Here is a 26,236-nt window from a genome sequence, read left to right as displayed (position 1 = left end):
CTAACTGCACGTAGTTGGCCAGGTGCAAAGGAGGATAGGGCTTATGCACTTAATAGTAGTGGAGGAAGAAATTTCAGCAGGTGTAGCCTTAGTGGCAAGGGGATATAGCTTTGCCCATGCTATAAAAAGGCAGGAATGATGTGATACAAGTATACACATTCTTCGCCCACCCCAATGGGGAAAACTGCACGCTGTAGAGCAGGGGTCGGCAACCTAAGGCCCATGGGCCACAAGCGGCCAACGAGGGTCGTTTAACTGGCCCACGAACCGCCCCAAGCTGAGCCACCTGCTCGGCGAGTCCTTGCGCGCTGCTCTAAACCGGCACAGCACAGCGCAGGGACTCGCTTCCGCGGCACCGGACATTGTGTCTGCACATGCGCAGGCGCTGGAAATCGCGGGTGCGCGCATGATCCGGCCCATGGAGTGAACCAGCCCAGGCGAGGTAAACCTTGCCAACCCCTACTGCAGAGATATGGTTTTGATCACATCAGGGAGAAAAGGATTAAACGTTTTCTCCTTTCACGGTGCTTCAATAAATTGGCTTTCCCCCTGTAAGGGGGATTCCCTACAGGGAGCCAGCCCCCATCATCCTAACGTCCACCTCATCAAGTACAGAGAGCACCAGTGGTTCTGAAGCAGCCAGAGGGGGAGGAAGAGACTAGGAGGAGGAGAGAAATCAGAGTAAGGGACAATGGGAAAGCTCGGAGGCGGAGGGATGCAGGCAGATGCTTGGGGATACTGCAGAGCCAGGGAACCAACTGCTGAGGGAGGAAGCTGAAAGGGCATCGCTCCTTCTGGCGGCAGAAGTAAGGAGAGCGCTGCAACACAGGTCAAGGGGGCGGTGTTTTGGGGTGCCCAGACTACTTTGCTGGCATAGGAACAGACGTACGCCATTGCCGGATTCTGATTCGGGATGAGAGGTCATGTTTTAAGCTGTCTCTACACTGTAAATAAATAGCACAATAAACTTCTTTGAAGATAAACTGGACTCAGGTGGATTTACTCTAGAGCAGGGGTGGCCAACTCCCAAGAGACTGCGATCTACTCACAAAGTTAAGAACTGGCAGTGATCTACCTCCTTTTTAGGGGTTCAGGTCAAAGTTGTTGAACTTTTTTTAGGGAGGGGGAAAGCCACCTTTTTAAAGGGTGCAGGGCAAAAATGATGAGCTTCTTTTAGGGGAGCCAGTGATCTACCACAGACGTCCAGTGATCTACCGGTAGATCACGATCTACCTGTTGGACGTGCCTGCTCTAGAGTAGCCACGACGACCCTCTGACACCCCCAAATGCCCACCACCAACAGTCACAGCTTGGACTATGGGTCTTGGATGGTGGATTTAGCAAGTACTGACTGCGTAGCTTGGCTCTTGAAGCCTCTGATGGGTGCTCAGTGTTATGTATTCAGTGGTCTGTGTTTCCTAGAGTTTGTCTGGATTAAGGATTCTGAGCCCCTGTGTTCTGATTTGATACATGATATCCAACCACAGAACATTTCAGAATTTGGGTGTCTGCCATTGGCCCTTAAACTCTGAGTCATGATTCGCAGCTTGGAAGTTTAGACAGCCAATCACGTTGGGAGTGGGAGTGGCCCAGGCCTTCAGAAATGTATATAAGCAGTTGCTTTGCCCCTGTTGTCCAGTTCTGTTAGTTCAATAAAGGTTATCGCTGTTATAGCTGTGTCTTACCTCGTGGGACCCCCACCTACACCACTCAAGTTGTGGCATCTCTTCAGACACCTAATTCAACAGCCGTGCTAGAGCCATTCTGATGTAAAATGAGGCAAAACGTGGTTTGATTTGTTTGTATCTCTCACTCTTGTTGGCAAGCGTGGCAGCAAGCAAACGGCTATCAGAGAAAGCCGCTCAACTTCCTAAAGGGAAGCATTGTGGCTGAAATGTTCAGGAAATTCAAAATAAGATAGGGGCACCCACTTCTGCCTTCTTGATTTCCACAAACCCACAGATCTTACTTTACACGGGCATCCTGATCCTCTTCCTATCCTAAGGGAGTGTCTCCATGTTCTCATTCAGGCCAATGAGAAGAAACCTTGCATTCCTTCACACAAGCAGCTGCTAGCTATACAAAAAGAACTTCCAATACTATCCTCTCACAGCCAGACCCTTGAATAAACCTAAGGTGGAATAATGGCTTCTTACCTTGACACATTCTCCTTTGTGGGGCGAGTCATTGCCAAGACATAGATCTTCGTACTTTTTGCAGAGAAAAGTATCATTGGGTTTCTCCTCCCCGCCCCACTACACTGGCAGGATTGCACTGTGACACATTTATTGTGGAATAATCTTCTGCGGGCCAGAGCACACTTCATCAGATGCATGAAATATTACGCTCATTTGGCAGCTGTAGATACAGCTCTTGAAGTCTTTACAGAAGATTTGATCTATAAAACAAATGCAGGAGAACATTTGTCCCGTTGCTCGGGGACGTTATTCAGAGTGCGGTTCAAATCTAACCACAATACTTGGCCCACATTCTTTGGAGGGGGAGGGATTCATGAATCTATCTTCTTGGGTTCTATTAATTGTGTATTAGTAGCTGCTTATCCTTTTTGGTCCCCTTCATGCATACCCTGATGTATATGCTCTTTGTGACAGGGCCACCCATTCAAATACTGTACTGCCTTTCCTGTTCATCGCAGGTGGCGCTGTGGGTTAAACCACATTGGAAAATGCGTTGTGTGTTGGAGAGGAGGTTGTGGCCATCACCTACCCCTCCCCTTGAAGGCTATTCTGTTAAAGGAATCAGGCGGTCATGGTTCCTGTCCCATGCCAAGGTGGTGGCTAGGGCCATGGCACGACCCTCCAGTGACTTGGATCACCAAGCTCCCCCTACAGGTTGTTAGCCCTTGTGTGACTCCCTGCAGAGCGGGCAGGAGTCAAGTATAGTCTGTTCGGTTCCAATGCCTAAGCCAATACCACTCACATTCTGCAATAAAGTTGTGGCCCTTTTAAGCCCATTAACCTAAAATACTTGTGTCCATACTGTATGTCTTATTTCAGTGTCCAGTGTGGTGTAGTGGTTAAGAGCGGTAGACTCGTAATCTGGTGAACCGGGTTCGCGTCCCCGCTCCTCCACATGCAGCTGCTGGGTGACCTTGGGCTAGTCACACTTCTTTGAAGTCTCTCAGCCCCACCCACCTCACAGAGTGTTTGTTGTGGGGGAGGAAGGGAAAGGAGAATGTTAGCTGCTTTGAGACTCCTTTGGGTAGTGATAAAGCGGGATATCAAATCCAAACTCTTCTTCTTCATCATCACAAAGCGGGGAGCGGGGCCTCAACTCACAAGCCTATGTATCATTTCCTTGGAGTAACCTCTCGCTGCTTACTTCTGACTGTACCAGTTTAACCCGAATAGCTAATTAAGCTGTAACAAAAGATCTTCAGCCAGCTGAAGTTCAACCTTTAGCTTTAAATTGGAAATGCAAACTATCTTGCTAAGAAGTGCTGCCATTTACCGTGTTTCCCCTATTTTAAGACGTAGTCATTTTATAAGACGTAGCAGGATTTTTACACTTTTGCGGAATTAAGCCATACCCCGAAAATAAGCCATACCCCGAGCCACCTGGAACTGGTTGCTGCTGTTGCTGCTGCTGAAGCGCCGTGCAGCTCTCTATCCGTCCTCGCCCTCAACTGCTAATTTCTCCCTCACACACGGGCAGGGGGGGGGAGAAGCAGGAGGAGGCACAAGCACCGCGCGCTCGGCCCTCTTTCGGCGTCGCCAGGCGAGCCGCGCTGGGAGCCTCCCCACTCTTCCCAGAACTTTTTTACACTCGAGCGCCCGGACGGGGAAACCCCTCGGTGTCGGGAGCCCTGCTGGCCCCTTCCGCGCTGCCGGAATGTTGTGGGGCCGCATGGCCCGAAGCAGAGCAGCGGCGGGTGACAAGCGGCGGCAGGAGCCGCGCCGCCGAAACGTGGGGCCGCATGGCCCAAGGCAGAGCGGCGGCGGGTGACAGGCGGCGGCAGGAGCCGCGCCGCCGAAACGTTCTGGGGCCGCATGGCCCAAGGCAGAGCTGCGGCGGGAGGCCCGCGGCCCCTTCCGCGCCACCGGGGCGACAGGTGGCGGCGGGAGCGCTGCTGGCCCCTTCTGCGCCACCGGACCGCACGGCGAGGAGGCCTGCCGCCCCAGCGCCCGGAACCGGCGGCTGCGGAGCAGAGCGCGCCGCAGCGCCGAGCCCTCAGAGCGCCCAGCAGCGCTGGGCGGAGCGCCGAGCCAGCGGCCTGGCCTCTTCCTGCCTGCCACCCCACCGCCCGGAACCAGCAAGGAAGAGGGGAAAGGGGCACCTGGGAAGGAGTCGGGAGGGCCCTTGCTGCATGAGCCATGGGCACGCGGCTCCTTCCAAGCACAGTGAACGCCGCGCCTAGCTTTGAGCAAGAGGCATGAAATGGACGCAGCGACGAGGGTGATGGCTGCGCGGGCGGTGGCCGCGTCACGTCTCCTGGTGGCCGTGGGGGCTCTCGGTGCTGCCTTGCCCGGGCCCCGCATTCCCCGGAGGCCTTCCGCCTCGCCAAGCTCGGCCGGCCTCATGCGGTGGGTGGAAGGCGCGCGGGTGGCCTGTCTAAGGCCGGGCGGGATCCCTCAGCCCTGCTCATCTTTATGCATTTACGGTATTTCGCGAAACACCCCCCTCCCAAATAAAGCAGCAGGAACCTTGGAGCGGTTGAGGGGGGGGATGGGAGAAAGATTTTTAAAAACCAAGACAAAGGCATCACCTCTTCCTGGCCTGGCCAGGGAGGCCTGCCGCCCCACTGCCCGGAACCATAGGTACCATAAAAATATAATAAAAACAAGACATCCCCTGAAAATAAGACACCGTGTGTTTTTTTGAGGGAAAAAAGTTATAAGACGGTGTCTTAAAAAAGGGGAAACACGGTAGCATGAAGTAGGAGCCACATCAAAGGAAAGGAAAGATGTATCCAGCCTCTGACCGAGTACTTTCTTAGTGCTCTGGCTTCCTCTATGCTAACTGGTGCAAGCAAACTCGGAAACCTCAATATTCCCCTAATTCACTTCCCAAAGCAAAGACAGACCATCACTTACCCAGGTGCTCTTGAGTGATGATGTCATTGCTCTTGTTCTGAAATAAGTCCTGTTGTTCATGGTATAGCATGGCAGTAATAATCATAACTGTGATCAGATCATTGTGGCCTTGCATGCAGTTGCCAAGGTCCTTTGGCTTGTGCATTCTTTTGAATAACATTTTGTCACTAATTCCTTATTCCTGTGCAATAATTAGGCATCCTGTAGCCTCAATTATGTTCATAGATTGGCATATTGAAATAAAGCACATCTGTTTAAGTAGAAGTTATATTAATCACTTAATAAGCTTAGCACTGTGTGGTCTCGTGCTAAGTAATGAGATCTGGGAATAATGAGAACAGCTTGACTTCTCTCTTAAGCATTAAGAAATGTCTAAAAATGGACTTTGCTGTAGTTAATGAAAAGACACACCACATATGAACAAAAAAGGCTTTGTCACAAAAGAGTGGGGAAGAGAAAGGGAGAGCACGCCCTCTACTGGCAGATCTCATTACAATACGCTTGCAGTTTCATCCCTGTAGATAACTTCTGTGAAGCAATTTATTGGTGCTATACCGGAAGCATTTAATTCAACTGATTGGCAGCATTCCATCGATTCGATTACTTATATACAACACCAGATATGTTCACTTCCTATCCCACCATTTTGTGCAATGTGTAAAGCATATCATAAGCCATGCCAATGCCATGCCACTTTGAATTAAGTTAAGCCTGTAAAAACCTGGCTAAGTGTCTGAAAATGTTCCACCACTGGAAATCTTATATAAGACACTCTCTGTCTCCTGTAAGAAGAACAGGGCATGAGCATAATAAATAAAATGTAAGAAGGTGGAATAATAAAGCACTCTGTGTACACGGTGAAATCTTAAAGCGAAAGATAATAATAATAAAACATGGCAATTCCTGAAAAGAGAGGCGCTAGCTACTTTAACGATCTTCTGGTTTTCATTCCTTCTCCAACTTCATGTTGTTTCAGATGTACATCTTCCAGTTGCCCTTTCTGCCTGCCCCGAATCAAACATTGCACCTCTTCATACCGTGAAGTCCCAAGACGATAACAAAAGGACAAGTTTTACACAAATGTTGCGTCGGCCGATCGAGAATGCTCAGCGGTAAGAGAATGGTTTTCTGCTCTTAATAGCTGCACCTGTGTGGGTTGAACTAAATGCTACATTTCTCCCATGATGTATTTGGATTCTTTTATGATGCCAGTTTTGGAACTGGAAGGGGTATTTGCAAGCAACCACCCACTTTATGCCAACCAATTACCAACTACCTCGTTATTTTTCAAGATCTTTCTCCTCACCCTCCCAGAACTTACTCTAGTTGCAGGGAAAATAGCATTTAGACCAGGGGTTCCCAATTAGGGGTCTGGGTCCTCCCTTGGGGGTCCGCAGAACACACCCAGGGGGTCCACAGCTCCATTCCTTGTTTCCCCTCCAACTGTTTTTTTGACATTTTTGCATGGCAATATCAAAAAATTTATAGTCTGGGCTTTTTTTTTTTTAGTGTACCTAAAATCCTTTGTTCAAAAACTTGCTTTCCAGAGGTAACTACCATAGAGTTATCAAAATTTTCAAAAGTAGAGAGTCCGTGGCTTGGCTTCTGAAAAATAGGGGGTCCTTGGTAATTGGCTGATTGGGAACCACTGATTTACACTATGTCAGCCTTTGCATGGGAAGAATTGCGAGCAGCAAGAAACAAAGTAAAAAAAATTCCTTCCAGTAGCACCTTAGAGACCAACTAAGTTTGTTATTGGTATGAGCTTTCGTGTGCATGCACACTTCTTCAGAATGAAGGATGCCTCCACCCACCTCCACCGGTCACCCTGGTGTTCCCTACCCCTGCATTTCTGATATCTTGGCAATCACAGAGTAGGGAAATATATATTTTTGGTGAGATTAATTGTCTACATCCCGTTTGTGTCTCCTGTTATATGATTGCAAATGAGCCAGGAAAAGAAGCAAACAAGCCGGCTCAAGTACACACAGGCACCAGCGCTATTCTAGATGCAAACGACCAACTGGGATACTGTATCTTTTATGACAATGAATTTCACAGGAGCGCACAGGAGAGCTAAAAGAAATTTAACCTGAGTTCAACTTATTGGCGCATAATAGTAAACAGGAATGCGGCTGAGAGCTTACTGACTGTAGCTGCAATCAGATCTTTAATAACAATAACAATAACAATAATAATTTATTTATACCCCACCCATCTGGCTGGGTTTCCCCAACCACTCTGAGCGGCTCCCAACAGAATGAATGATGATGATAATAATAATAATAATAATAATAATAATAATAATAATAATAATAAAGCGACAAAACATCAAACATTAAAACTTCTCCCTAAACAGGGCTGCCTTCAGATGTCTTCTAAAAGTCAGATAGTTGTTTATTTCCTTGACATCTGATGGGAGGGCATTCCACAGGCCAAGGGCCACCACCAAAAAGGCTCTCTGCCTGGTTCCCTGTATCCTCACTTCTTGTAGGGAGGGAACTGCCAGAAGGCCCTTGGCGCTAGACCACAGTGTCCGGGCTGAATGATGGGGGTGGAGACGCTCCTTCAGGTATACTGGGCCAAGGCGTTTTAGGGCTTTAGAGGTCAGCACCAACACTTTGAATTGTGCTCGGAAACATACTGGAAGCCAATGTAGGTCTTTCAGGACCTGTCTTATACTGAACAATAGCGAAGTATTATGTGAATGAGCCTATCCTCATTCCATGCTCACATGCAGTGGAGCCGACTTGGGTTCCAGGTTGTGAGTGCCCAGGGCGTGTGACGTCATGACGTTACACGCGCCCCTCCCCCCGGCCTCAGAACCTGACTTCCAGTTCCCCTGAAAGTCAAATTCCTGTACCTTGGAAAGCATCTCTGTGGTCTCGTGAGGCCTCGGATGTGACTTCCGGTGCTTCTTGAGGCACCAGAAGTTGCGTCGGGGGCCCCACAGTGTAAGTGCTGAGCACCCACAACAAAAATTTTGTGGGTGCTCAGGCACCCAGAGCCCCCTATAGTTGCTGACTCTGCTCACATGCAACCACCTTTCTCTCCCCTGTCATCATGGCTGCAAGGAGAACATCTGCGGCTTTCGTTTCTGCTTTTGTTCCATCACAACTTGTCATGTCATCCGAACGGAAAAAACTGTGGCTAATGTTAACTATGGCTTGCATTAAGCAAGCAAATATCGACCGTATGGCTAAACTGGTGTTTAGCACAGCATCAAAATGTGGCCGGTGTGTCCAAATTGGAGCACGCTTGTTCTGCAGGTTTTTGGGTATATTGCTGCTATGTGAAACGGAGGGCGAAGGTTGGTGTCCGAATTGTGCAGTGAGATATATTCAAACTATGGGTCCTCAGAAGGTGGGGTACCATTTTGGCTCTATTTCAGCAGGAAAATGTTTGCACTGAGGAACATTATGTGAAGCATTTTTGTTCCAGTAAAACAGGAAGCGAAGAACTTTTGATAGAAAGGAAGCATGCCCTTGCCTAACATTGTGTTGTAATTTTCCAGGCATCCATCCTCCACTAAAGGCACCTTTAAAATTCAAGACATTTCAGTCATTATCAAAGTGTATGTGCTGGTGACATCTTTAACACCTCTGCGGGCATTCATTCATTCAACTGCTGTCGTCTGGTATCCACCCAAGAAAAAGCACTTTTCAGTCAAGGTATGCCTGTGCTTCCATCTTCATTTCAGTTCTATTACTAAAGAGTTTGAAAAACGCTTGGTTTGTTTTATTTTCCCACTCGTGTAAGAAGCTCTTTGCATCTTATCCACCGTGCACTGAAATGAATGTTGGCTTTATAAATGCGCAGGAGAGAGTGCTCAGATTTTGAAATCGCCTAGAGATGTGCAGGGGACGCGGGTGGCTCTGTGATCTAAACCACAGAGCCTAGGGCTTGCCGATCAGAAGGTTGGTGGTTCAAATCCCCGCGACGGGGTGAGCTCCTGTTGCCCGGTCCCTGCTCCTGCCAACCTAGCAGTTCGAAAGCATGTGAAAGTGCAAGTAGATAAATAGGTACTGCTCCGGTGGGAAGGTAAACGGCGTTTCCATGCGCTGCTCTGGTTTGCCAGAAGTGGCTTAGTCATGCTGGCCACATGACCCGGAAGCTGTACGCTGGCTCCCTCGGCCAGTAAAGCGAGATGAGTGCCACAACCCCAGAGTCATCCGCAACCGGACCTAACGGTCAGGGGTCCCTTTACCTTTAGAGATGTGCAGAATACAATAGGATAATCTCTCTTTTAAGTTCCCATCCATGTTTTTCTCTGTCTATCATTTTCACCCTTTTAGACTTTGACCAGCCAGTTCCTTCAGCATCCAGTAAGATGCTGATAGTATGTTAGGGTCCTTATTTCAGCCAGGCTGCATATTACAGATATAATCTTGAATCCCATCTCTTGCTGGGCTGTGGCTTCACGAATTTCATGAAGATGAAGAAATGCAACATAATTCAGGGTTTTGAAAACTCGTGCATTTTTCTTTTCTTTTCATTTGCAGCTGCAAGCCTTTTTCGAAACCGTCTTGAAAGGCAGTTCCCCGCAGCAGGCGCTGGAGGACATGAAAGAAGCAATAACCAAACTCTTATTGATAACTGAGGTTTTTAGTGAAGCCCCTTCTTCCGGACCAAAGGCCTCCAGCCAGTAAGGAGATTGAAGCACACAAATTGAAATAAGCTAAATTTTCTTAGAGGTGCTCTTTGGAATATGAGAGTGCCTTGAAGCTGGCTTCCAAAGTCTGGGACATAATGGAGCCATGTAGCTTTGCCTTGATGGGTTTATTTGAATGCTCAGAGTCTAAAACAGGGATAAATACAGAAAGAAGTATTTGTTGGTAAGGAGAAAGACTTTAAAAAAAAAGATAACTTCTTGGAAGCTGCTATCTGAAGCCACTGAACACTTTCCAAAGTGCTTTGTTCCTTCCTGGTTAAAGTATTGTTGCAGGCAACCCCAATCTCTGAGCGGTGCAAGATTCCAGGGTTTCTGAATGAGGGTCAGCGGAGATTGTGGTGTCTTTATAATATCTGATTTATTTACACATATATACAACTTGAGCTTACAGTGAAGGGGCTCACAGCCTCAACACCCCAAGAGGGTCTTGCTTCTCCCCTTGCCCAGCTTTTGACTCTCAATTCTGGCCTTTGTCTTTCTAGCTACCAGCGAGTTGGAGGGGCCCACCCATTTTTGGTCTGGCACAGAGTCACTTCCTTTGTTACCTTAATGGCCCATAGTTAGAGGGCCATTATCTCTCCAGGAAGCTAGCCTGGCTATTCCAGGATTTGAATCCTGGTTTCATGCATACAATCTATCTCGCCCCCCCCCCCTACAAAAAAAACAAACACCCCTCGTAACAGTATTACTCACAAGCCAGTCATTCCAATGAGCAAAGGGGGCTTTCTGAGAGAGACGTAGTGCATTTTGAAATCTGTATCTTAGGTCATTGCCTCCTTTGAAGACAGAACCCACCCTTCGTTTCTGGCATCTTATTTCAGGTGCAGTTCCTGCTTTCAGATGCTAACCTTTGACGTTGGGCTCAGCAATATGGATCCGGTTATTCTTGAGGTAAGCAAGCGTCGGCAGCATTTTCCCACATGAGCAGCTGCCTGTGGCTGGGCGAGAGGAAATCCTATAGGAATTCCCAGTAAAGTTTCCTTATACTGCAGAAACCACGGGCCTTTCACTGGAGCAGTGAACATAAAAGCAAACCGAGAAACACTTGCTTCACCCTTCCAGGGCTATCTCCATCCCCACAAGTCAATTTAGCCTGGATCTGAAGGCTAAATTGCATGTTGCCAGCCCTTCCAGAGGGACAATTGATGTGTCATAGTGTGACTCGGTATAAGGCATCTCCCTTGGGCTCCCAGACCTGCTTTGGGCTCCTAGCTTGTGTGTTTACTATCGTGATCATTGCCCGTATTCTGTTCTGATAAACAAGCCCAGATGGATTCCATATTTACTGTCAAACTGCAGGTACTGAGAGCTTGATAAATATTCCTCTCTGAACGAGTTAATAACTTTAAGTTAATAACCTTCCTAGGTACATGAACACTTTGATTTTCAAGCTGAGGGAGAGTCGGATTTTCAGGACCAAACTGTTAAAGAAACCCTTCTTGGAGATACTTTCAGAATTCTCTTATCAAATCAGTCATCTTCCTCTACTTTCTTTGAGGCTTTGCAGAACGTTTACCGATCAGCAGGGATTAAGGTACTGGTAGATCCGTTTATCTATTATTTATTAAACTTATTAGTTGCTTTAAAAAATAAACAACAACAATCTGACCACCCTGTAAAATGTCTTTGCTTTTCTGTGTTTGTTCAGCATAAGAGTAAGACTATGCTCCTGCCAAGCCAGCAACTTCTTTCTCAAAAATCCTCTTGTACTCTCGACCAGGTTTAACTTGGCACCAGTGCTAACCATGGTTAATGTTAATGTTACTCTGTTTTAACCTGGAGGTGGGTCATGTCTTGTCCTGTGAGGCAGAGATATGAGGTTCCAGAAACATGCTGCAGGCATGATGTAGAACCATCCGCAAACTCAGACCTCCAGATGTTTTTGGACTACAACTCCCATCATCCCTAGCTAACAGGACCAGTGGTCAGGGATGATGGGAATTGTAGTCTGAAAACATCTGGATGGCCGAGTTTGGGAGTGCCCGGTGTAGAATCTCATAAGTTCAGATAGTGTGCTCACCCTGTTTCTAGCATTCTGTTTACTTTAAGCATAATCCTGAACATGGTTTGCATCCTGTTATTATATGGAAAGAAATCATTTGGCCTTCTTCAACAGGTAAGAGAAGTTAGGAAAGCATAGGCTGACAATCCTCCAAACTATGGACCATTTCAGCCTTTCCTATATATCTCGGATGGTTCAGTTAGCAGAGCATGAGACTCTTAATCTGGATTCAAGCTCCATGTTGGGCAAAAAAAATTCTTGCATTGCAGGGGGTTGGACTAAATGACCATCATGGTCCCTTCTAACTCTATGATTCTAGGCTGTATTTGGAGCTGTGCCTCCCAATATCTCAATCCTAAACTCACTTACTTGATTTCAGCCAGCAGATCCAAACCATACACTTAAAGCACACCAGGACACATTCACTTACAATGGGGATGCGGGTGGCACTGTAGTCTAAACCACTGAGCCCCTTGGGCTTGCTAATCAGAAGGTCAATGGTTCAAATCCCCATGACGGGGTGAGCTCCCGTTGCTCTGTCCCAGCTTCTGCCAACCTAGCAGTTTGAAAGCACACCAGTGCAAGTAGATAAATAGGTACCGCTGCAGCAGGAAGGTCAACGGTGTTTCCGTGCGCTCTGGTTTTCATCATGGTGTTCCATTGCACCAGAAGCAGTTTAGTCCTGCTGGCCACATGACCCGGAAAGCTGTCTGTGGGCAAATGCTGGCTCCCTTCGCCTGAAAGCAAGATGAGCGCCGCAAACCCACAGTCGCCTTTGACTGGACTTAACTGTTCAGGGTTCCTTGACCTTTTTACCATACACATTTACAACACATGACTGCCAACAAAGAAATATGGGAGCTATAGTTTGTTAAGAATGTTAGGAATTGTTGCTAGATTGAAATAATAAAGCTTTTTATTGGTCAAGGAGTCAGAGTGCCAGTAGCAGAGAGCTGTCTGCCTCAGAACATTTGTACAGTACTTTGCCTTCGGACCCAAGGCTTCTCCTACTGCCTATAATCTTCTGCTTTCCTTTCACAGGAAGAGCATCTTCCAAAGGAATTGGACCATTGTCTAACTTTAGAAGAACTAAACCCACTGATCAATTTTGTAAAAGAGCTGCAGAATCTAGGACAATATGAAGTGGTAAGCCAGCATTTGTCGTTTTGTTTTATAGCAAGTCTTTTTTTGTCAATGCGAATATTTTCCCACATACCTTTGATACGATTTTTATTCACCAGAGGAGGGAGAAAGAAAATAGAGGAAAATAGGTCTTATCAGTGTGTACTTGTAATTTCACAAGGGCTGTATAATGTTGGATTAAATCTTTTAGTGTGGCAGCACCTATCATTTTGACCTCCCTGCCTATTGACATTAAACAGGCACTCTGTCATTTTTTATGCCAGCTGATTTTTTTATTTCAACCTACACAGTTGTATAATTTAGTTAGCTCTATTTGCTTTAAAAGATTTACTGATTTTGCGTTCTATTGATAATTATTTTACGTATTTTTAAAAACAGCTTTGTGGCTTTAACCGGTTTATTGGTAATTAAACTATGTACACCACATAAACAACTACCTGACTTTTAGAAGACATCTGAAGGCAGCCCTGTTTAGGGAAGTTTTTAGTGTTTGATGGTTTTATTGTGTTTCTAATATTCTGTTGGAAGACACCCAGAGTGGCTGGGGAGGCTTACCCAGATGGGCAGGGTATAAGTAATAAAATTATTATTATTATTATTATTATTATTATTATTATTATTGAGTTTTATGATTAAGCAGTCTATAAATATTTCTACAACTGTAAATCAACTGCATGTCTTTACTAATCTGATCCACATTTGCTTTTTTTCCTTTCAGCTGTTCCCCTCCACTGTTCCCAAGACCCATTTTTTGATGCATGACCTTTATCGCATGGTGAATCCAGGGGAAAAACTTGGCTCGATCCTGACTGTGCATTGGCTCCTTTCAAATTTACTTGAACAGTTGCACATCATTAACAAAGTACCAGGTGCAAACCTTCCAAAGGGGTAAGGTGGCAATTCGATCCTATTTCTGGGTTTAGAGATTTTTTCCATGCTTTGGACTTCGAGAATGATACACTTCATTGCATTGAATCATACAGTTGGAAGGGACCCCTAGAGTCATCTAGTCAAATATAAATACAAATGCCTTTATTGGCATTAAGAGTTAAAACATTTCAAAACACCGGGATAAATTTAAAAGGAACAGGAGTGAGGCTGTCGAGGATCACAAGGTCCCCAATTGTTTAGCTTCACCTATTCCCTAGAGCAGGGGTAGTCAACCTTTTTATACCTGTTGTTGTTGTTGCTGCCGCTGCTGCTGTTTAATTGTTCAGTTGTGTCTGACTCTTCGTGACCCCATGGACCAGAGCACGCCAGGCACTCCTGTCTTGCACTGCCTCCCGCAGTTTGGTCAGACTCATGTTGGTGGCTTCGAGAACACTATCCAACCATCTAATCCTCTGCCGTCGCCTTCTCCTTGTGCCCTCCATCTTTCCCAGCATCAGGGTCTTTTCCAGGGAGTCTTCTCTTCTCATGAGGTGGCCAAAGTATTGGAGCCTCAGTTTCACGATCTGTCCTTCCAGTGAGCACTCAGGGCTGATTTCCTGAAGAATGGATAGGTTTGATCTTCTTGCAGTCCATGGGACTCTCAAGAGTCTCCTCCAGCACCACAATTCAAAAGCATCAATTCTTCGGCGATCAGCCTTCTTTATGGTTTTTATACCTACCGCCCACTAATACATCTTTCTTGATGGTAAAATTTCCTTACCGCCCACCAGTGCTGGATGGAAGGAGGATTCAGCTTGTGCCGTAGAACCCCCTACTGCCTACCTAGAATCCTGAAATGGCCACTAGTGGGTGGTAGGGACCAGGTTGACAACGCCTGCCCTAGAGGGATGATTCATTAAGAACCCTTTTGGGTAAGATGGAGGTTAAAAAGGAAGCCACTGGGGCAGTAACGTCCTTGTCCCTATCCGCTAGGAGGAACCTCATTTGGCTTTCTCTCAGAGCCGTGGGTCGCAGGTCCAATAGCTTGCTCAGCATCTGGTCCAGCCCCCTGCAATCCAGGAATCCTGTGCACAGCTATCCCTGGGTGGCTTCAAACCACTTCTAGTTAACAGCTAGACACAATGACCCATTACATATCAATATCCAATATCTAGGGCTACAATGGAGTTGTCATTTGAGTTCCAGTTCTGGCTCATTATCTTCAGTAATCCATTAGATTAGAGTGCCAACTATTGTGTGTGTCTGTGTGCTTAAATGGAACTTTTTAGCAGTTTTAACAGAGTTTGAGGTGTTTTCTAGGCAGGAAAAGCAAGGGAGAAAAATCAAATAAACGGAAAGGAGACAAGATTGATCTGATCCAGGGCCTGTTTTTCCAAGAATACCAAGCAGTGCTAACACACCAAACTCTAATAAATTAGGTTGGCATAACAATCTTGCAATTCTCTGTGTTCGCCCAGTACATATCATTGCTGCTCAGAAAAAGTATAGAGTATAGTAAAGAGTATAGCATCCATTTAATGGTCATTTTAAAATGTTTTTTGAAGATTTCACAAAAGGAGCTTTAAATGACATCTCTGCCCCGCCCCGCCCCCCAAATAAACCCCACCCAACATTGGTGACATCTCCCAACAGATGTCAAAGAATAAAACAACTACCAGACTTTTAGAAGACATCTGAAGGCAGCCCTGTTCAGGGAGGCTTTTAATGTTTAATAGATTACTGTGTTTTATTTTTCTGTTGGAAGCCGCCCAGAGTGGCTGGGGAAACCCAGCCAGATGGGCGGGGTATAAATACTGTAATATATTATTATTATTATTATTATTATTATTATTATTATTATTATTATTATTGTGTGGCATAAAATTGTGTCTAGTTTCTTTGCTTCGGGGGGGGGGGGGAATCATTCTGATAAAAGGTAGCCAAAGACTGATCAGTGGCAACTATACAACTAAACCAAATAGACATTGATACTGTAATTTAAATAATATCTCCCGTTAGAGTGAACGAGCAGTTTTTCCACAATTCGCATTGTAGTAGGGGGTGGGTTTGTGTGTGAAATCAGTAAGTAGAGTGTTCATGACCGCGTTTGGCTTAGGCTTATTACCCACAAAGGAATGCAGTTCACTGCTATAAGATAGCAATCATTGAGAACGTCTATAGCGTATGTGTAAGACAAGAAGAATCCCATAGGATCCATGAGACTTGGTTCTGTAAATCACATTCCTAATATTAGACCAATGTTTCTTTGCAATTGGACAAGGCAAAGATGTTCCCATTCAGTCCTTACACTTCTAGCACTATGAATCAAGGACTTTTAAGAATTATTTTACTCTTTCCACAGGCAAAACAAGGATTCCAGAAACGTGTCTTGGATGAAAACCAAACGGTCAAGCCTTAGGTGAGAATTTAAAAGCATGCGTTTATATGTGAAAGTTGCCTAGAGTGGCTGGGGAAACCCAGCCAGATGGGCGGGGTATAAATAAAACAGCAGCAACAACAACAACAACAAGAAGTAGTAGTAATAGTATAAAGCAAATTTATAAGCCATGCTTATTCTTATTTTGTGGTTTTATCTTGTATTTTTATGCTATGAACTGCCCTGAGATCTATTGATGGAGGGTGGTATATAATAATAATAATAATAATAATAAGGCAACTATGGTGTACAGAGCTCATCTTGCTTCAGGCCAAGGGAGCCAGCGTTTGTCCACAGACAGCTTTCTGGGTCATGTGGCCAGCAGGACTAAACTGCTTCCCAACAAAACACTGTGAAAGAAACCAGAGCACACGGAAATGGTGTTTACCTTCCCGCTGCAGCTGTACCTATTTATCTACTTGCACTGGTATGCTTTCAAACTGCTAGACTGGCAGGAGCTGGGACAGAGCAACGGGAGCTCACCCCGTCGCGGGGATTCGAACCGCCGACCTTCTGATCAGCAAGCCCAAGAGGCTCGGTGGTTTAGACCACAGCGCCATCCGCATCAATAATAATAATAATAATAATAATAATAATAATAATAATAATAATAAAGCAGTCGCATGAGCACCTTGGGAGAACCGGTGCCAAGGGAATAATGGGCACAGATACAGTCACTGCACAACCTCCATTTGCATCACCTGAGTGTGTACAAACTTCTCCTACAAGTCCTGTTGAACTGAGTGGCGGTTGCACAGCGGCGAGTCCCTCCTAGGGAACCTCATTTGTTCGCTTCTGTGAATCATTTATCAGTAGCAGTGATTAGGGTCATCAGAACTGCGTAGCAGAATTTGATCACGCGGTCCAGCATTCACATATTTTAGAAACTCAGAAGCAGAACATGATGGTGACAACTTTTTTTTTGTCTCAACACTGTAGAGAAAGTCAAGCCTCTGGCAAAAACCGGCAAATGTCAATTTTGCATATGCAATGGGAACTTTTCACTGAATGAATTTTTAAACCATTATTAATGGGATACCATGAAAAATATATATGATCCATGCTAGATTAAATTATATTATCTTTCCCTATAAAGATTATTGGAGCAAAGACCATCTACAAAGGTCAAGCTCTATTTCCTTTATGGGTTCCTTTACTATTCCAGATTAGCTTCTTCCATTTTATTAATGTCAGCAGTTACCAAAAGAATTTGAGTGAAAGGAAAGTACTTGGGGGGGGGGGCGAGTAAGGGGAGGGGGAAGAAACCTCACAGCAGTATTGTATGCAGATGTTTTCTTTCCTTGCACTTGTTAGCTTAGAAATCTCCTTGCTATTTCATCATTAGGACTGGTTACTCAGAGAAGGGTGGCATGAAAACAAGATATTCTACAATTAGAGAAAAACATGAAGGTAATAAAGTTTGTATTCTCTCTCTCATTCTATTTGCAAGGGGGCGGGGATCACTTATGGGCGGAGCAATATGAAGGCATAGCTGCCAAGTCTCCCGTTTTCCCTGGGAAACCCCCGTTTTTCCAGCTGTCCCCAGCCCAAAAAAACGTATTTTTTTCTTTTTTCCTGGTTTATTCTGGCACGGTGGCCATTTTGGAACTGGGCGGAGCATGCTCGGAAGCGACTTTTGATGCTGCTCTGCCCAGTTCCAAAATGGCTGCAGCGCGACTTCTGGTGCGGCGGCTATTTTGGAACTGGGCACAGCAGCATCAAAAGTCACTTCTGAGCATGCTCCGCCCAGTTCCAAAATGGCTGCCACGCTACTTCCGGTATGCTACTTCCGGTCCGGTCCCTTATTTTTCAGAGAGGAACTTGGCAGGTATGTGAAGGCCATGTAGCCAAACTGTTGCAGCCAAGTAGAATTGCCTCAAGGAGATTGCCATTTGCCCAGGCAGGTGCATTATGTGACCCATGAGAGCAGCAAAATAACTAGACTGTACAAAGGTGATGGGCTAAAACCAGGCCAAAACTTTATTGAGAGCAGCAGACAGGGCAAGGGTTGGCATGGCATTGGGTCCCAGGATCAGTCCATCATTCCACAAGCCCCATGTTGATGGAATGGATCTCCTGGCTTTGGGTTTGAATCACTCCAAACCTGTACGACAGGAGTCGGCCAGTGCTGAACCTTGTCGTGGTGCAAGCCAAGTAAGCAGGGTCTCATGGGGGACCAGGGAGATACTGAAACCACACTTGGGTTTTGCTGTGGTCAATCCTCCCCTCAGGCCCCTTATGCCCCCCCTATACTATGTTGATCTTTCCCAATGCTATTTCCTCCCACAAACAACGTTCTTCCGCCTAACGAAGGGAAGCCATTAATTCACTGAGGGAAAGTGGGGGGCAGGGAACCAACCAAGTGCCCATCAGCTTGAGAGGGGGGGGGGAATCCTTTCTGGCCCTTTCAACCAGCGACCCAAACTTGCTCAGTGAAGGCTCTAACCCGAGGGTAGGCAGGCAGGAAGCTCTCAAAGCAAAATGGCTGTGAGCTCCAAGGGAAGCAGTCTTATATAGGCTTTTTGCTCCCCCCCCCTGCAGCAAGGGCTCATGGGACAGCTTTTTCCCATGGGCCCATCACACAGAGAAGATGCTGAGCAAAAACATTTGCCCAGTATTTTGCTGCAATCTATGGGCCACAGCACCGCCGGGCAAAGTGATTGGGCACAAGACGGGGCTTAACAGTAGTCACTTGAGTGCTGTCATAAATACAGATTCCATCCTGACCATTCTTGGTTATTTAGAGTGGGAAATGTGACTGTTCTGGTGCCATGAACACATTTTGGATGGTGTTTGTGATGTTATTGCATGAATCCCTTACTTCAACATTTTATTTCCCCTACCACTAAAATGGCCCTACACAGTGCTTTTCTTCCCTCTTTGAATAAGGCTGTCCATTTATTCCTTCTAAGGCTGTTGCCTCTTGAAATACATTTAGGAAAAGTACACTCCATTTCTATCATATTGGTCTCTCTGTGGCTTTTGGCCATGATAATCAGAAATGTTTTATAACTGACATGGTTGTTCTGCAGATACTGGCAGAGTTATTTGCCATGATATTTTAGGGTTGCAATACATCCCGGACATATCTGGAATACTGCAGTTGGCTGCAGTGTCTGGGCAGGAAAACATCCGGGAAAATCCATTCTTGCAGATTTTCCATAAAAGTAGCTCAAAAATGGTGATTTTGCAAAAAATATGGCAACCCTATGATTTTTTTCTTCTTCTCAGATGCAGACGTATGTAGTGGAGGTATCACAAACCATCCTGAATTGTATTTGTTTATCCTCTAGGTTTGCGTTTTTTAAATCTGGCTGAAGGAATACACTGCAGTCATGGTAAGTCAAACCTAAGATTTTGGCAATAGGTGGCGCTCATTCAACAAAATTGCACGCTGTATTCATGTAATCGTTTTGGAGGATGATTTCTGCTTTCACTAGTTGCTTGGGTAAAATAAATATTTAGGCACTGAGAAATACTAATGATGGATTTATAGACCTATAAGGAAACAAAACATCATCTACTTTCTGTCTCCTTCCAATATGGTAACTACCTTGCAAATTAAAAAAATTCCTTCAGTAGCACCTTAAAGACCAACTAAGTTTATATTTTGGTATGAGCTTTCGTGTGCATGCACACTTCTTCAGATACACTAGAAACAGAAGTGTCAGACCCTATATATATACAGAGGGTGGTGGGGGTGGGTGGGAATGGGAGATGGGCTGATGGGAGTGGTAAACCTGTAGATGGGTGTTAATGGCTGCTGATGGCTGCAATTAGTCCTGGGCTGAGGTGCTAAAGAAAGCTTGATCATGCATAATGAGGCATTTGGGATCTGTATTTAAAACCTGGTTTTTTAAAATCCACTTTCATATGCAGATAAAAAAATTAATGCCTGACAGAAGGGAATAGAATTTGGCCAAGAATAAGGAGTCAAGCCATTGATAATGCCCAATTGCTTATTTAAAAAATTGGTTTCCCTTTTTGTAACAGATAAAGATTCCCTGCCTCATATCAAGCAGATCTTCACCAATCCACATTTGGATTTGAATCCTAATTTTGACCCAAAAATCAAGGAATACTACTCTGAAGTCCCATTTGATGTGGTGACAATAAAGATTAGAGCAGAACCTGCAAACTGTCGCTGTGAAGCCCACCTGGATGAGAAGAACGGACCAAGGTATTTTGGGAGAGTGGGCTATTATTCAAAAGACATGGAGTTAAAAAACAACAACACAAACACACACAAATCCTAGTGATAAGACAATGTGGCTGAAATCCAAGTAAGCTATAGTCAGATAAGACTTATCACCTTTAATGGACATAAGGATATTGATTTCGGTGGATCTGCTCCAGCAATGTCTTAGTTGTCCATCACTCAGTAGACTTGCCTCTTAGGAAGGCCTGCTGTAGCAGATTCCTCCATACTATCCCTAACTGGTTTGGTAGTTCGCATGGAGAAGAGCATGCTGCTTCACATGGAAGATTTGTCAAGTGACACAGCTTCTAAGGTGCCCCTTTAAGCAGCCTTGTGGGGCAGTTTGCTCCAATAAATTGGCCCTGATGCTATGGTGCTCTTCATATAACTTGATGTATAGGGACGTGGGTGGCGCTGTGGTCTAAACCACTGAGACTCTTGGGCTTGCCAATCAGAAGGTTGGTGGTTCGAATCCCCGTGACGGACTGTGCTCCCGTTGCTCTGTCCCAGCTTCTGCCAACCTAGCAGTTCGAAAGCACGTCAGTGTAAGTAGATAAATAGGTATCGCTGCGGCGGGAAGGTAAATGGCGTTTCCGTGCACTCTGGCTCCCGTCATGGTGTTCCGTTGTGCCAGAAGTGCTTTAGTCATGCTGGTCACATGACCCAAAAAGCTGTCTGTGGACAAACACCAGCTCCTTCGGCCTAAAAGCAAGATGAGGGCAGCAACCCCATAGTCACCTTTGACTGGACTTAACTGTCTTGGGGTCCTTTACCCTTTTTTTTACCCTATGACTTGATGTGTCTGCAGATTTGCCGCAGCAGGCTTTGACCTGGCTATGTTAATGACTCCCTATGCATGTACAAGTTGCAGAACAGGTAGACTGTACATAGCCCAGAGCCCTCCAGAAACAAGGTCCCCAGCTATGCATAATGAACCCAGCTTGCATCACGCTGTAGACTTGTAGCCATGTCCAATTGGGTCAGAACTGGTTGTGCATGCGTAGATTGAGGAATCCAGGAGATCTCAAATCCAGGAATATAGAGCTAAAAGAGCATTGGGAATGTTAATGAGAACAGAGGGGCAGAAAGACAAAGCTGCTATCATCAGATAAACCTTCAGTTCATCTATAATCTTTTTTTAAAAAAAAAGTTTTTATGGCCTCCGATGATAAGCTATAAAGTGCACAGGTTGCTCTACTTTTCACTGATATTTTCTTGCTATTGTGCTTTTTTAAAACAGTGTTGCAAATTACCCTCTTGGACTAGGAATAAACAGAATAAATATCCTGGTAACAGATAGATCTCAATCACTCCACGAGGTTGTGAGCATGTACAAAATCATCATTTACCGAGAAGACCGCCCAAGCTTGCCATTGTTTGACGACTTTATGGTGTGTGGCTTTGTGCAGGTACTGTTTGATTTTGAGGAATAGTAGTAGTAATTTCGCATGTACAACCCTTGTTGCTTCATGCATTCTTCTCCAGCAAAGGAATCAAATTGTCCTTTAATGTTTTAGTATCTCCTCTCTGTTGTCTGTGGATCGCATGTGTTCACTTGCCTCCGCAGTTTCAGTCAATCCTTTTTCTTCTTCCTGGGGCATATGTCTCAGTTCCAAACTGCTTCGGAGGCTTCCTACTTTTGCAAGTCCTCAAAAGCAACTCCATGTTGCATGTGGATGATTGAGTGCTTGGATAGTCCCTTTTATGTCTGTCCATACTGCAACAGTAGGACATGTGCTGTGCAATTGATCATAGAATCAAATAATTTTGGACGGTTCCAGGTTAATAATAATAATAATAATAATAATAATAATAATAATAATAATTTTATACCCCAGCCACTCTGGGCAGCTCCCAACAGAATATTAAAAACACGATAAAACCTAAAACTTTAAAAACTTCCCTAAACGGGGCTGCCGTCAGATGTCTTCTAAAACTCGATAGTTGCTTATTTCCTTGACATCTGATGGGAGGGCATTCCACAGGGCAGGCGCCACCACCGAGAAGGCCCTCTGCTTGGTTCCCTGTAACCTCACATCTCGCAGTTAGGGAACTACCAGAAGGCCCTCGGAGCTGGACCTCAGTGTCCAGGCTGAAGGATAGGGGTGGAGACGCTCCTTCAGGTATACTGGGCTGAGGCCGTTTAGGGCTTTAAAGGTTAGCACCAGCACTTTTAATTGTGCTCGGAAACGTTCTGGGAACCAGTGTAAGTCTTTCAGGACCGGTGTTATGTGGTCTCGGCGGCTGCTCCCAGTCACCAGTCTAGCTGCCGCATTCTGGATTAGTTGTAGTTTTCAGGTCACCTTCAAAGGTAGCCCCACACAGAGCGCATTGCAGTAGTCCAAGCATTGTGAGAACAGGATGCTGGACTAAATGAGCCATTGGCCTGATCCGGCAGCCTCTTCTTATGTTCTAATGGTCTGGCTTGATACAAGGCAGATTCTTGTGCCATTTCTTCAAAACTCACTCACTGTGCAGGTGAAAACCATTAGAGAGGAGGGAGGGAAGGTGTCACTTGTCTAGCCATTTTACTAAAGTGATTGACTTTGGATTAATACACACACTTCATTGTCCAAACGTTGCTTCAGTTCATATTGTGTTATAGCAGTCCGGACTTAAGGCCTTTCAGGAGAAGAACAGGAACATCTGTGCAAATTGTAAGCGTGCAGCATGCAGCTTCAAACGTGTTTCTATTTCCATGTACCCAGGGGACCTTTGGGCTTGCATCTTGTGAACAGCAGGCCCCCATGAGACACTGCAAACTGCTTTGAAAATGAAGGAATTCCCAAAGCAGTTTTGCGATGCACCGCAGCAGCCTGCTATTTAAAGGCCGAAAGCCAAAACTCCTGCGGGGCATGCCCAGACATTTGGGTGTGCCTGAGCTAGATCCTTGGATCCCGGCCAGTATTTGTATTCACGGGAACAAGCCATCCCATTCATTATATATTATTAAAGTGCCTAATGATTGCTTTCAGAGTTTAGAGAGGCAGCAGGCAAATAAGGTGCTGTTTGCACACGAGAACTTCCCCATAGCTTGAATACTGTAGTGACGGCGTATTTTTTTCCCCAGTTCTGAAGCACATTACTCATGCTGGCGGGCTTTGCCTGTGCCAGAGATCAGAGGCTTCCATGCCTTTTCTCTTTAGTAACCAGACACCTGTTCTAGGAGCAAAAGGATAAACAGAGAGCAAACGGGCGGGGTCTTCTTTAGACCCTCAGCTAGGCACAACTGGGCTCATGCATAGGAAGGAAAAGGTCAAAGACAGTGGTGTGGTCTTTCTCACAGCGGGGGTTTCAGTTGAAAGCCCAATCCTGAGACTCTTCTCTTTCATGTCTAATCCCGTTAGGATATTCAAGTTTCACTGCAAGCTGATACCCTGATGAAGGCTGCAACACAAAGGGAGAGCTAGGGATGTTGTTTCCAGTCTGCCAACAATTCTCATGCATTTGAGTAATCCTGGATTAAGTTCAAGGCTATTCAGCGAAGAAGTGTGCAGTTCCAAAGCTGCACAGCACAGCCCTTAAGAGCACCAAATTACTGCTATTTCTCTTTCTTACAGTACCCATAATATCCTCATTAAAAGCAAATTAGTCGGGGAATAAACTGTTGAGCCTACGATGGCATTTTAAGAGTTGTTTGCATTAGACCGACTTGTAGAAGGTTCCCTGTAAATTAAGAGGTGGCTGTAGGGTTTATGCTGGGTTTCCTTTAGATTGTTTAAAATGTGTGTCTCTCTCTCAGGAAGAAAAAAAAATGCAATTACAGCTTCGGCTCCATATTTCCAGCATTGTATTTCAAATAATTTTGTAGTAACTGTGTAAGAGGCACATGAAAGGAGATATTGAAGTAAACAGTTTGGAAAGACTTGTGTAATTACCTTGCAATTCTCTTCACATGTTGCAAATATTAAATTAATCCTCAGTAGAGTGGTCTCCAAAACAAGATTCTGAATTGTCCAATTAAGTTAGAGTAGACCCAATGAAGGACCCAGGTGGCGCTGTGGGGTAAACCACTGAGCCTAGGGCTTGCTGATCAGAAGGTCGGCGGTTCGAAACCCTGTGACGGGGTGAGCTCCCGTTGCTTGGTCCCAGCTCCTGCCAACCTCGCAGTTCGAAAGCACGTCAAAATGCAAGTAGATGAATAGGTACCGCTCCAAGCAGAAAGGTAAATGGTGTTTCCGTGTGCTGCTCTGGTTTGCCAGAAGCGGCTTTGTCATGCTGGCCACATGACCTGGAAGCTATACGCCGGCTCCCTCGGCCAATAATGTGAGATGAGCGCGCAACCCCAGAGTCGGTCACGACTGGACCTAATGGTCAGGGGTCCCTTTACCTTTTAGACCCAATGAAATCTATTGATATAAATGGGCCTACTTTGAGTATGACTTGATTGGATGCAACCTAAAGTCACTAGTCTAGGAAGTAATAGAATAAAAATGCTACGCTTAAGAAGCCCATATAAGCATTGTTGTTGTTTTCTCGGCCTGCATCACTGAATAACTGATTATAGCCCTTAAAAATAATAATTAAATTCCCCCCCCCAAAAAAATTAAGTGTCCCCATTAATTAACAAAAAAGTGCACACTTCTCTTTCTCTGCTCCAGTGCCTTCTAAATTGATATGTGCCATTTTCTGTCCCTTCTCTAATTATTTGGCAAGGTAGGTGGAATCTTAGTATCCTCTTGTGTAGTCATTGCGTGCCATTTCTTGCAGCTCACTTTTTGGCACGGAAAAAGTATGTTCAGCTATCCCACCACCAGGGCAGAACATCACGTTGGTCCCTTTTGAACATTCTGGAAATATTTTAAGTTTATTCCACAAATGCTGAATGGCTGAACGAGAACCTCCCTTATAAAAGCATCAAATTCACCTGGTCAGCAGCACTCCCAAAATCCCACACATGTACTGTAACTTGTACACGTGATTCTTATGTAGATACAGGATGTAGAGGTAGCTCCTTGCTTAGTTGGCTTTTTAAAAGAATTGCACAAGTGCATCGAGGTGGATGAAGACAAATACTGCTCAGAGGCTGATACCTCTAATGTTCTGGAGAACATACATTGAGGATGGGCATCAACCATTGCAGGATTTCTGGATCCACATGACTGGCCACTGGTAAAAATAGGATGCGGACCTAGGTGGACCTGTGTAAGGGAACCACCAGTGGTCAGCAAAGAGCTCAGCCGGATGGTGCAGGGGCTCCGAGATGCTGACAGGTGGGAGCATCGCTCAGAGAGTAGCGCGGAGCCTGGAGAGGCGTCGCAAGGGGTTAGGGACGCTGACAGCTCAGAACTCCGCCGGGGAAGGTCTGGAGCATCAGATCAGAGCACTGCGAAAGGGGAGGGGTCAGTGGCCCAAGAGCCCAGTCAACAGTTGAGTAGTTCAGGAGGGGAGGGGACCACCATTGCTCCTTCTCCCCAGCAATGAGGAGACTCAGGGCACCAAGGCTACTATGCTGGAGAAAGTCTCGCCATCCGGCACTTCCAGATTCTGACTCAGACTGAACAGTCATGGACATTTTCGCTCTGTCTTGTACATAGTTGTAAAATAAAGCCTTGTAGATATTACTCAAGGTAGTCGTGCGTCGTGACTCGTGGAAGCATCCTTAGCACCGTTACAACCTGTGAATAAATAGGTCCAGTAGGGCTCCTCTTAACGATCACTAGAACACTGTGTTCTTCCGGAAAGAAATGAAGCAGTTGAGTTGTATAATGTCTACAGGACATTAAGCCTCATTGCCTTCTTCTGAAAATCATGACACAAGACACTCAGGAATGAGGAACAACAGCAGCACAAAAAGGGCAAGGGGAAGTTGTGGGAATGTTAAAGATAGAAGGAAATGATATATTGAATAAGTATTACC

The 26,236-nt window shown here is 45.5% G+C and overlaps 1 protein-coding gene across 4 annotated transcripts in view; it reads left to right on the top strand.

The window, feature by feature from the left end:
- Nucleotides 1-26,236, top strand: part of CPED1 (cadherin like and PC-esterase domain containing 1) — a 116,164-nt gene that overhangs the window by 48,039 nt on the left and 41,889 nt on the right. For 3 of the 4 annotated variants that reach the window (XM_035127142.3, XM_088652073.1, XM_088652072.1), the window contains 12 exons: nt 6,031-6,166; nt 8,569-8,725; nt 9,557-9,699; nt 10,548-10,617; nt 11,093-11,260; nt 12,770-12,874; nt 13,590-13,759; nt 16,104-16,160; nt 17,524-17,588; nt 19,472-19,516; nt 20,172-20,358; nt 21,617-21,785. In XM_035127142.3, coding sequence (XP_034983033.3) covers nt 6,031-6,166; nt 8,569-8,725; nt 9,557-9,699; nt 10,548-10,617; nt 11,093-11,260; nt 12,770-12,874; nt 13,590-13,759; nt 16,104-16,160; nt 17,524-17,588; nt 19,472-19,516; nt 20,172-20,358; nt 21,617-21,785 — 1,472 coding nt within the window. The remainder of the gene's footprint in view (nt 1-6,030; nt 6,167-8,568; nt 8,726-9,556; nt 9,700-10,547; nt 10,618-11,092; nt 11,261-12,769; nt 12,875-13,589; nt 13,760-16,103; nt 16,161-17,523; nt 17,589-19,471; nt 19,517-20,171; nt 20,359-21,616; nt 21,786-26,236) is intronic. The other variant, XM_035127144.3, reaches the window with a different exon arrangement.

Source organism: Zootoca vivipara, chromosome 9 (genome assembly GCF_965207765.1).
Source record: "Zootoca vivipara chromosome 9, rZooViv2.hap1.1, whole genome shotgun sequence".
Lineage (NCBI taxonomy): Eukaryota > Metazoa > Chordata > Lepidosauria > Squamata > Lacertidae > Zootoca > Zootoca vivipara.
This window is presented reverse-complemented; position numbering and strand designations above follow the sequence as displayed.